At 41.9% G+C, this 12,280-nt stretch overlaps 1 protein-coding gene across 29 annotated transcripts in view; it reads right to left on the reverse strand.

The window, feature by feature from the left end:
• The window catches only part of FOXP1 (forkhead box P1), a 379,700-nt gene that overhangs the window by 41,020 nt on the left and 326,400 nt on the right, over positions 1-12,280 (reverse strand). For all 29 annotated transcript variants that reach the window (XR_011003135.1, XR_011003136.1, XM_068202259.1 and 26 more), the window contains one exon: positions 5,918-6,022. Coding sequence is in view for 27 of the 29 variants with exons in the window: in XM_068202259.1 (XP_068058360.1) it covers positions 5,918-6,022 (105 nt within the window). In the remaining 2 variants the exon portion in view is untranslated. The remainder of the gene's footprint in view (positions 1-5,917; positions 6,023-12,280) is intronic.

Consider the following 12,280-nt stretch of genomic DNA (forward strand, 5'->3'; position numbering starts at 1 on the left):
TTTCTATTATCCGTGTAACCATCACAAGTTGAGACATCAAAAACTGGCAGTGTCTCCTACACAGCGTCTTGAAAGTAAGTGCAGAAGCAGCAGTGGGTCTAAATAAATCCTATTCCGGAGGATGTAACGGAATCACAGGTAGAAGTGTGGGTTTATTATTTGTTTTCAGGATATCTCTATCCAGTTTTCTTTTTAACCTTCTCTTGCTTAATACATTTAATCTAATTATTTTCCATTGAGACACGAGGAAGAAATTTCACTACAAATGGGTGACGATTAATATTACATTAGAAAAAAAAAATATTGCACTATTAAAATGAAAGCAGAGTTATACATTCAAGGCACATTTCAAACCGACACCCAAGGCTGACAGCCCTTCAAGAATCCCAGCTCACACATCTCAAAAGATTCTTCAATAACAGGGTTGGGTTTAAGCTTATATGTCAGGGCACAATGCAGCCCTTGTTTACCACCATATGGAGGTGCACACGCAGAATCCTCCAGAAGTAAAGAAAGCAAAGGCTTAAAAGGCAGGAGTCAAGAGCCTCCCTTTTGACAAAAGTAGCCTATTTCGACAGCTGATTCCCTCCTTTAAAAGCACACAGCACACATAAAATAAATACAGGTCACAAAAATTAACAAATCATCATAACTGTCTAATACATCCTGGGCTGGCTGCGGAAAAACAAGATCATTTTGGATTTATATCTCTAAGTATGGGATTTCCTGGACAGCTAATATCCACAAACAATCAAACACAGAGGACCATGAGAAAGAAGCAGCGTTATTTCAAATTTGAGCTGAGAGTCGTGATTTTTAAAGGGCTGAAACAGGAACTGGAGCTGAAATCTGAAGCAAGTAAATTCCTTTACTAGGCACTGATGGACACTGTTGTGTTTCTCTTGGCCTTGGTGAAGGCTTTTAGGTCACTGGGTTTGGGATATTACAGCAGACAAAAATCTTCAAACCACAGAAACTTCAAAAATGACAAATAACTCGAATCTCTCCCCCATGCTCAAAAAAAGAAAAAGCCCTAATGATAATTCTCTAAAAAGAGTCGAACATTTTATGAGACCTGTTGCCAATATTAGTGCCACCAAATGATCTCATCTTTCATTCTGGCTAAATTCCAACACACAATTTCATTAACCCAGGTACTGCAGGTGATAAAACTCATTTTTCCCTAAAGAGACAGCTAAAAAGTACCAGTTATACATTTATGAAGTACCAGCAATCAAAATTATGGATTTTCTAAAAGGTTTTTAACTACTTTTATTGAAAGGAAAATCGCTGTCTCAGACTTTTGTGACACTATTGCTAATAATAAATTTTACCATTTAGACATCGCAGTAATATGGTAGACAGTGTCAATAAAAGTATGAAACAAAGATGATCCCTGTCTTTTAAGGAATGCTTTCTGATTACACACCGGAAATTGTAATGGGAAACATAAACTAAGTGCACCTTTAAGAGAGGAGAAAAGGGGATAATGCAAGGCGATGGACCTCGCTACACATGTCCCATCAGCAGAAGTATTTCATATATATATATATATATATATATATATATATATATATATATATATGCGTGTGTGTGTAAAGCATGTATGAAAAAAATAGAAATAAAATTACAATACTGAAGTAAATAAAAATATTAGAATAAATAATGACCTAATGACAATTGTTAATGACTATTAATACACACATGATAAAATACATCATAAGAATTACAAAAATAAGAAAAAGAACAATTCAAATAATAGAATAAATAATCAAAATTAAAACCATTTTAAAAAATCAATTGGAAACAATGAAATAGGAATTCAAGGGGTTATTTGGAGCTGGCCGGCTGCTCGCCCGCCCGGGAGGGGCAGGAGCGGGGCCGCGTCGGGGATGCCGCTGCTCCCGGGGATGCTGCCGGTGCCTCTCCCGCTCCCGGCAGCATTCCCGGGAGCACTAGAGGGCACTGTGGGATTTGGGCCACCCCGGCCGCCGCCGCCGCGGGGGTCCCGAGCCCCCTGCCCTGCCCGGGGCTGGCTCGGGAGGCCGTGGCAGCAGCGGGAGCCGGCCCCGGGCCCCGGGCCCCGGAGCGGCACCGGGCCGGCCCCGGCCCCGGCGGCTGCCGGCGGGCGCGGCCGCGTCCCCCGCCCGGGACGGGCCCGCATCCCCGCAGCTTCCCCCTGCCCGGGGGACGGTGCCGCCGGCCCTACGGAAACCTGAAACACCCGGCCACAGCCCAGCCTCTCGCTGCCCGTGCGATTAAAAAGTCCGCGCCGTGCGGATGATTTCGGTGCAGAACGCTCTGCCACGCAAAACGAGCGCAATTAATGCCTTTGAAACAATTTATGATTTCCGGCCTACTTCAACATGTATTAGCATATACCTGGTTTCTTTAATATACACTTTGTTTTTCCAAAACCACAAACATAGTTGCTGGAATTTCATGTGGAAGTGCTTAAGGGGTTGAAAGTTAACACCTTTGTGAGCCGAGCAGTCTCACAGTTGCTGCTAAACAAAAGCCTCTTTGTAGAAGCTTTCTCGAAATGTTTTCTTAACATGTTCCAAGTAGTTTTAGGCAGGCAACTAAAGTAAACAAGATGTTACCATGATAAAAACACTTGTGAAAACATTACAGAGTGCACTTAGTAGTTTCTTTCACATAAACTCCCCTTCGTTTCATCAAAGTTAAATGCACATGAAGCAGATTACCGGCATCACTGCAACACGGGACTGCCACATTTCTCCAAAGGTCTATGTCCTTTATTTTAAAAAACAGAATTGATTTTAAAATGGTACAGCCAGGATTAAGCACGTCTAACCCACAATCAAATTATAGGAAAAAAAAAAAAAAAAAAAAGGGAGGGGTGAGGAATAATAAAACCCTATTCAGTCTTCTGAAGTTTTTGCCCTGGCTACCCTGCTGAATAAACCACCCTCCCTCCAGCCGGGATTTCCTGAACAACTTGCTGTATAAGGGGTATATATTCCTATGTTCCACGGTCTTTAAACACATGCAAATGAAATCAAGGATACAGTCAATTTTGCAGGAAAGTCGCTCTGCGCTGCTAATTGCTCCTTTCCCGCCTGCGAGAGCGGCCCTGGTTAACAGGCCAGACACGTGTGCACCCTCCAGCCCTCACCTTGCTCCCTGCAGCCTGGCAGAGGCCACCGGGTCACCGCCCTGAGAGTGGACTTGTTTTTGTTTTTAGGCTCGGGGAGTGCTCTGGAGCATGCAGGGTGCTGCTGTTTCATTAGGCAGAGCAGCAGCCCCTGCTGCTATCAGTTAGCTCTGCCTGATACCGAATCGCATGATAACCAATGGCTGATGGATTCAAAAAAGAAACGCAACACAACGACACGAAAGCTGCAACTTATTTCAAAAAGAAATAGGGAAATAAATGTGCACAATAGCCCGTGTATCTGCTGGTTCTGATAAGCATCCTCCTGTTGGCTGTGAGTGAAAGACAACTAGGATCGTTATTTGTACAGTATTTATCTTTGAAATCAAGGGCCCTGTGGTGTACCTCACCTTGGGAACAAACACTACAGAACGATCACAGAAGAGTGTCAAATCTCTGGTTTTGATTTACCAACAGTTATGATATTTCTTCCTCAGGAGGAAAAGAAATGAACCATGTTTTAGACCTGCGAGTCCTTTTTTCTCCCTTAACTGAAGAATCATTTTATTGGCATACAGGGCCTTCATTCCACATACAACTTCTCTTTGCCTTTTCACAAGGTAAGTGAAATTAAGCAATACTCGATACACAGGCTGTATTTCAATTGGTAAACAAGAGTTTTTCTCTTGAGGGGGCCACTGAAAGAGTGTCACAGATTACACAAGTATCAGAAAGAAACTTCAACCATCTACCTGTTATCTTTTCATTGAGTAATGAATTCTGATAAATGGCAACATAATTTAAGGATGGATGCTTCACAGGAGACACGGAAAGCTGCAGTATTTTATGAAGCAACATTCACTTCCAACAGTGTCAGTCCACTGCTCAGGGACATCCATTTCTGCATTTGTTCTGGGTTAAGTATCACTCTGAACAGTAAGACTCTGGACACTGCAACATTTGGATAATGAAAAAATTTACACGAGATGGTAAGTTTAGGAAGCTCACACAAAATATTTCTGTTGAAAGCTTTCAGTGGAGGCAAAAACTAGACTGAAAAAACTAGAACTGATGGAGCAGCTGATGGAGCAGCTTCAAGTGACAGTTTGCAGGTTATTCCTAACTACTGATTGCTGCACTTTATCTCCTCCAGGTGGACTGGGTTATAATGTACTGAAACATCTCCAAAATGCCATATAGAAAACCAGCCCTGCCTCTAACCATGCTTGTGATTAAGAGCTGTGTTTTCTATGCATGGCCACCTCAAGCAGACCACTCAAGATTCCTATGGCATCTCCCTGAAAGCAGCTGCTCTCACCTGGAACATGGGACTAGCACAGGAAGCAAAGGTGACACAATCTGACCATATGTGACCACACACTTTATTCCACTATCTGAGGCTACCACAGCACCTTTCCCTTGCACTTACAGCAGTAAAGATGAGAATTGTTTTAAAGGTCTAAATGCTATAGAATGGCATATGAATATGAATGAGCTGGCAAGTATGGCGAGATTAGCATTTATTTCACTTAAGTGAACAACAGGATGAATTACAAGGAATGAGGCCACCCTTCATGGAAATTTATGACTAGCACCTTCTTATTTTGTAATCCTCTTGTAATGAGAACCTTCTCATTACTGTACCATTCCTCACTTGTAACATATGTTTAGAGTAGGACCAGCGCCGCTCCTATGAACTCAGGAGGGTTTTGGCAGTGGAACCACAACCGGTCCATTCTGTTCTGAGAGCAAAATCCTACCTGTATCATCTAATATCACCCAACAAACAACCTCTGCTTGCTTTTGCCCTTCCCTCCCTCACATAAAAATCCAGGGAACCGCCCCAGAAACAGCAGGTACAGCTGAACCTTTTGGGAGTAAGTCTACTTATTCATCCTGAAGAACCTCATGTATTTATGTGGACTAACTTCATGAGATGACTACTCTAAATGGGAGAAGAGTTTGTCCCTTTGTGCATTTAAATCACAAACGTTGCTTGAGTGGCTTGTCCTTAGTGATCTTACAACTGACCAGCCACAGAACTCGAGCAAAGATCAGGGACAAACCTTCAGCAACCTGGATGCACCCACAGCATGTGTGTACCTGGTATCCTGCCCAGACAAAGAGCTCTTTTGTGATGGGAACAGGGGTGAGGTTGACGGTTTAGCTGTGGAGCAGCCATGTGTAAGCTATTAGGGCTCTGAGGTCCTTCCCTGCATCGGGATGCATGCACTACCACACACTAGTCCAGAATGCACTGTTTATGCAACGTGTAAAACTGTGTTCTTTGGCAGCAAGGAAAAGGTCTGCAGCAAGCTGCAGGGGCCCAATTAATATAATTATAGTTTATTTTTAGTAGTGTAGACTTTGTTCATTAGTTACTTATTTGACATAAATTAAATTTCACGTGATGTTCTGCAATTCTCTGTTCAATTATGGAGTTAATTTAAGACTAGATTTCTAAATTAAAGTGAAATCAAGGTTAAAACAAGGTTTTGTTATTTACATGATCGATACTGCAACTTAAAAATTATTTAAATAAAATAAAATAAAAAAAAGCTGCGGAAGTGCAAACACTATTTTACAGCAATACACTGAACAAAACTGTAATTTCCCCATGGGGCTAATTTACTATCCCCTGTTAAAACGTTCTTGAGCCTGATCCAAAAGCCACTGAAGTGAAAGGGAGCTCTCTGTTGACTTCAATGGGCTTTGCATCAGGCCCAGGGTGAGTGACAGCACACAAAATTTCAGGGCATGCTTTCTGTACAATGCAAAAGCCAAAAAAACCATCCTTACTTTAGGAACGACTGGAAGTCTTCACATACTGCTTCACAGCCCGGCCATTTGCATACGCCGTGTCCGTACAGCGGGTGGCTGTGTGAGTGCTCCTCGTGGGATAAACTGGAGGGAAGAAAGAAAAGAGAGAACAAGTGCTGTGAGCTGAAGGGACCATAACAATTCACCCTCACAAAGACTCCTAAAGAGAAGCGAACACCAGATCCTGAAGCATCCCCAACATCTCACGGTACCCGCCTGACTCTTGCCCATGGTTTTTCAAAACAGAATTAAATACCATTTGCAGTGTGGAACATGTGTCATTCTTACTTAGCTATCCTCCTACATTTCATTCATTAATTAAGAGGTTTGTAAAGAATTTAAATTAACAAGGACGGGGGAGAAATCATTTGACAGACCTGCTTAATATCCTGCTTGATATTTTGCTAAAAAATTTATGAACATTGCATATTTACAGTTCAACTTCATCGAGAAGTCATCTCCATACAGCAGTGTCCCATTACACCCTACCACAGCCGGACCTGAGGCTTTCCTCATGGCTACAGAAAGGGAAAGCATCCAATTTGCAGCCTTGGCTTTCCCACCATGTTATTTATTTACCGGGTTGGTTTTTTTCTGTTTTTTTTTTTTTCTTTTCTCTTGTTCTTACAAGTCTGTTTCATTGCACAAATACGACCCCCTTACATCCCAAGAAAGAAGATTTGAGATGTATTTTCCAATGCAAAATTCACCATAAAGAAGAGGGGGCATGCAATCAAAGGACTCCTCAGCACGACGGGTTAGTGGGGGCTATTAACCTTGCCTAAAATTGGGCAGGAACGTCACAGAGCCTCCTAACTACTCAACGCAGGGTTAAAGCAAAAAATTCATATGAGCACTAAGGGGTTAATCCTTCAGCGGGATTCCAATCAATACGTAATGATTTGGCTGCACTGATCCAAGTCATGAGACGCTTTGATCCAGGCCATGTGGTGCTCAGGGAAATGTATCTGTTGCACTCACTGATGAACCATATTCTAAAATATCTTCTTTATTCGACTTCTGCATGGAAACTTCCTAAGGAAAGGAATTATTTTTTGCAACAAATCTCCATAACCTTAGATGACTTTAAAAGCAGAATGTCAAAATAATATTGAAATCTCTATTTTATGCTCACACATGTATGTATTTTTCATGGCAAATCTTTTTGCTACAGTATGTCTGTGCTGTATTATGGACTTCAAACATACACAAAGGATATGAACACATACCAGCATCTAGGTGTGGCTTTTATGAGTTGAGTTACTTCATCCTGGAGTACAGGTAATGTTATGGATAAATGCCTACTTTTTGCCATTTTACTTTTATTCACACCTGGAAATGCTGTTTTAGTCTTCTTCTGTAATATTATCTGTCTCTGACAAAACTGTGTTCCTGTATTATTTCAGATGCACCGGGTAGCCAGATCCCTGTAAATACACTCCTGAGATGTCATCCCAAACACAAACTAGCTGGAAGAGAAATTCCTGCCCAGATTCTGCCACTTCTGACTTTAAGCACAATGAGAAACTGAAGATTACTGAAGGTGTTTTTAAAAATTATTTTACATTGAAAAAATAATTTAAAAAGTAAAATACTGACTAGGAAAGGTGTTACGAGTTTTACATTAATCTAATTAATTATTTCATTAATATCCTTTTTTTGGCTGTTTACAAATAGTCTTTCAAGCATAAATATATATATATATATATGTGCAAGGTAATTTCCTAAAAAAAACCAACAGTAGGTGAAGAGCCTTAAAAAGGCCTTCTCTCTATACAAATACTAGACTGGTTTAACTGAATCAGTCTTTTAAAAAATGCTCAAGTGAGGAGAATCTCTGTAAAGTTTTTAAAAGAACTGAGGAACCGATGCATTATTTGCAAGGAAACTAAAAAAATGCTAAACCACACATTTTCTCAGCTAAGGAAGAGGCAGAATGGTTGAAGAACACCATGCACCCAAGCCAGACAGGCATATGGTCAAACATCCTCTGAAAATTCAGAAAAGGTGAGAAAGGAGGCTTTCATGCTAACACTCCATTAAAGTCCATAAAGACTACATATGAGAGTTATGATTTCAGTGTGTTTGGAAGAACAAAAAAACCAAAACAAAACAAAACAAAAAAAAGAGCAGTATATGAATCTGCCCAGTGCATGTTACCCACACACTGGGACTTGTGATGGCCAAGTAAGGAGTCAGTGCCCCGTGGTGTTTAAGCACTGTAAATCTCATTATAATATCAACAGGAGTCACATGGCTTAAACCCCCAGCAGGGATTTTTAAAGTTTCTCTGTGACAGCCTAAAGGCCATGGCCAAGTCAACGGAAAGAGCCCTACCGAGATTTGTATTTATTTTTTAAATCCAAGCGCAAATCTCTTTTCTTTCCAGGGAACTTGCACAAGACAAGACAAACTATGTAGGATGTGACACCCTGGTATTGTGTCCAAAGAAAACGACAGAATGACCAAGACAATATCAAACTCTAAATGATGCTCAGGATGTCAAAAGGCTCGTGCTGTCAATAACCATAAAGGCTGGGGCTGACTGTAAATGGGAACTTAAAAGGTCACTTTGCTAACACGATGCTACGCGTAACACGCTTAACACCTACGCAGAGCTTCCACTGCCATTCAACCAAGCAGAGGAACTACTTCAACTTACCAAAAATAAGACATTTCAAAGAGAAAAAAACCCCTCAGTCCTGGAAGACAAACGCCGGCCTCCTCTGCAGGCACTGTGCCATTCTGAAGGCAGCAACTCCCATCCTGCTCGGGGGGGGGTTTCAGCAGTGCCTTTCGGTGACCTTTATGTGTCAGTATCAGATTACTGCTATTTTATCCATCCCACTTTTGAAGATATTATAGATTGCCACTTGTTCCCTGACAGAGCCTGAAGAAGCACCTCAAAACAAAACAAAGAGCGCGTTTATACAGAGGCGGATGTAACGCACAAAGGATAGAGCCAGTGGAAATGAATGGAGAACTCTGTTGAACTGGTCTAAGTACTCTGTTTGGGCAAATAGAGGTGGAAAAAGAAGATTTTAATCCTGTACATAAATAAACAGCTTTGTGAGCATGATGCAAACCTATAATCTGAAACTGTTCACTGATTTTTCGCCTGCATGCAAGCACAGCTTCTGTAATCTGGATGCATCCTAGGTCTCGCTGCCGGAGACAGACTTTTAGAAGATCTGAGCATTGGCAAGCACAAGCAAGTTTTAGGTCTGTTTGATTTCTAATGACACATTAGAGTAGGTGTTTGTTTCTGTCACCCTCTCCTTCCCAGGAATGCATATTCATGGTCGGGTACTGGTGATGCAACACCAGTTAGTGGAAATCATTTTATAACAAGACATAATTTTCAAAGTAGTGAAGGAATAAATGATGTAAATTCAGGAAAACGTGGGGTTTCTTTCTCTTTGTAAGGTACTTGCATAAAAAATAGCTAATACAATAGAATTACATCCAAATAATGCAACAGTGATGCATTATTACATTGAACAACAGCAAAGAACACTCTGGCAAGTGAAATGTCTTGCGTAAGTCACTTATTCATGACGTACAAGAGAATAACAAAATCCACACACGAGACTGAAAACTGTGTAAGTGTCTACTTATTTTTTGTCGCTTCCAGCTCTGTTTCCAGTTCAGAGGGGAAGGGAAAAGGGATAGGCACTTCCACAGCTCATCTGGGCTTGCTGGATAGAGCAGAGGAAATTTAACCTCTTCCTTCTTCCCCCTACATTGCCTCATAACCCCAAGGATCTCCAGAGGGTCTGGTAGCAATTTCACTTCCCATTCCTATAAGGATGGCTGTTGAAGCTGCTACTTGCACAGCCCACTCCTGCCAGCCACTCATCTTTTGGAAAACACCTGCTGTCCTACAGCATCCTGGAAGAACCACACTCTGGGACACAACAGCACAGGAGACAGAGACACCAGAGACAGCTAAGTGCTGATGGAGAGTGAAAATGACACCCCAAAGTGAGATGGGAACATGTTGGGGAAAGCAGTGACCAAACCCCCAGCATGAAAGCTCCCCCCATTTAAATGGCTTCATTCAACCCCCACTTATTAACCACTGGGAACTGGGTGGAACTGGGTACTGTGTTTGTACACCCACTGGCTAGGAAGTCATGGATAGATATAAAATCCAGCTAAGCAGAAGCCTCAGTGTCTGTGCTTCTGCCACACAGTGGACCATATTTTAAATATTCATGATGCTGACATACTTCATAATTCCACTCTCTTTCTTCCACATCTGCTTGGGCCAATGATCTTTGCCAAAACACTGGGGGAAGTCAGTGATGTAAAGAAGCATCCTCGACTTTCTTTTACATTTATGAAGCATCTGCTCACGTTCTAGCAGAGTTCAGAACATGCTCGAGCCACCTGCACGCTGAAAAATCAATACCACGTCTCCCGCTTTCCTCCTGCAAGAAGCTGGAGTGCAGCACCCTCAGAAAGTGCAGAACTGCCTTTTTAATTTTACTTTATTCCTCAGGGTCAATGGGAAATGACCTCATCTTTGCCAGCTGCCATGAAACTGATATCCGTGTACAGCCCAGGCAGCGCATGGGGCTCTGTCTCACGCCACATTCCCCCTCTCTCTGATTTAAATGGCACAGCCATTGAGGCAGAATGCCACAATTTTGGTCCTGTACAGGAGAAGGAGACGCACACCTGGGAACTAACACGGCTCTCCCAGAGTTGTGACTGCCCCGTGAGCTCTGAAGCTCATCAGAAGGCACTGAAAGAAGAAGGCTGCTGAAAAAGTCACAATTTTCTGATCGAGAAACACTCACTGTATCTGATTTTAAAATGAAATGGAAGAAGTAATGATTAAATCATCGTACAAACTGTACTCAAGTGCAGGTTCCTGCCTTCATGAGAGAATCGACCAAACAAAGATGCAAAGATGTGTTTTGCAGTGAAGTTCTGCTGGTGAAAATCCCTTCAAATTCTTAATAAGGTGGCACAGCATCTCTTTCCTCTCTAAACTGTGAATTTAAAAAAAACCCCAACCAATAACTAAAGAAAACCCCAAAAACCAACTTCTAGATACTCATGCTCCTGTCCAAGCCTCAGGAATGGCCCAGGAAGCAGATATGTGATCTAAACAGGGGGCTGTCCAGGCAGGGTGATGCCTCTCTATCACTGGATAAAGCTTAACAGAAGGTCATGGGCCTGCAGGAGAGGTGGAATTTGATGTGAGTGGTCAGTGACAGCTCTTTCTACAACTGGCTTGCAAATTTTTGGATGCTTTTTAGAGGAGCACTTCTCCTCTTCCTCACTACTTTAGTCCAGAACTAGGACTAGAAGCTGCTCATGTTTTACATCAAGCCCTATTGGAAGTAACAAGAGGTTATATTACATTTTAAATGACTACACCAATTTAAGACAAATCAAGTTAAAACTGCAGCCCACAGGCTGAAATCCTCTCTTCTGATTGGTGTGCCCTAACTTGTGTACTCCTGTAGCATAAGAAGGAAAACAGCAGTGATGCTTTAACACGCGGCCACCTGCACACCCCAAGTCACTGACCCCCATTTATGCCTCTTGTGGCACTATTCCCTAAATTCCTGTTCTGCAAGGAGAACACTGGAGAATCTGCAGCAAGACTAAGACAAAATCTGGCTGACATTCCCCTTCCCTTCTACCCCCACTGCAAAGAGCAGAACCAGACTCGATAATTATAAGCATCATCTTCTGGTTTTGATCTATCCACTGATGGTTTGGATTATTAATCAACGTTACGACCCTCCAGCACTCTAACACATCCTCCTTCCAGTGGCAACCCCTCTTCCAGCCCTACAGGAAAACTGCCACAGAGCCTGGACAGTCACTGCCCTACATCCCTTCCTTGTAGAAATTAAATATATTTCTAGAGCATTTAAAAGAAATGCCCATTGCAAAAAATCCATCACTTATCTCCAGTACAAATTCCACTCCTGCATTTGAATTAATGAGTTTCTCTATGATTTAAAACTCTTATTTTTTTATTTCAACCTTATGCCTAGGTACTGTGGTGAAAAGTACATCAAATATACCCAGACGCACACGATTTGAAACGCTGGATTTTAAATTCCAGCACTGCTAACTAATGAGAACAATTTTTTCCTTCTTCTTCTTTGTAGCATCACTACATGTACTTACATACCATAATCATATCCTCCAAGAGCCTCTATTTTTCCAGGGTGTAGATCTTTAATTCCCTTTAATCTGTCTTCATAGCCTATTCCCTCCAACTTCTTTATCATGCTAGCTGCTCTCCTCTATATTTGCTCCAGCTTCCCTTTATCCTTTCTGCAAGAGAGTGGCCAATTGTACATCACACTCAAT

This window comes from Anomalospiza imberbis, chromosome 11, assembly GCF_031753505.1.
Source record: "Anomalospiza imberbis isolate Cuckoo-Finch-1a 21T00152 chromosome 11, ASM3175350v1, whole genome shotgun sequence".
NCBI classification, from domain to species: domain Eukaryota; kingdom Metazoa; phylum Chordata; class Aves; order Passeriformes; family Viduidae; genus Anomalospiza; species Anomalospiza imberbis.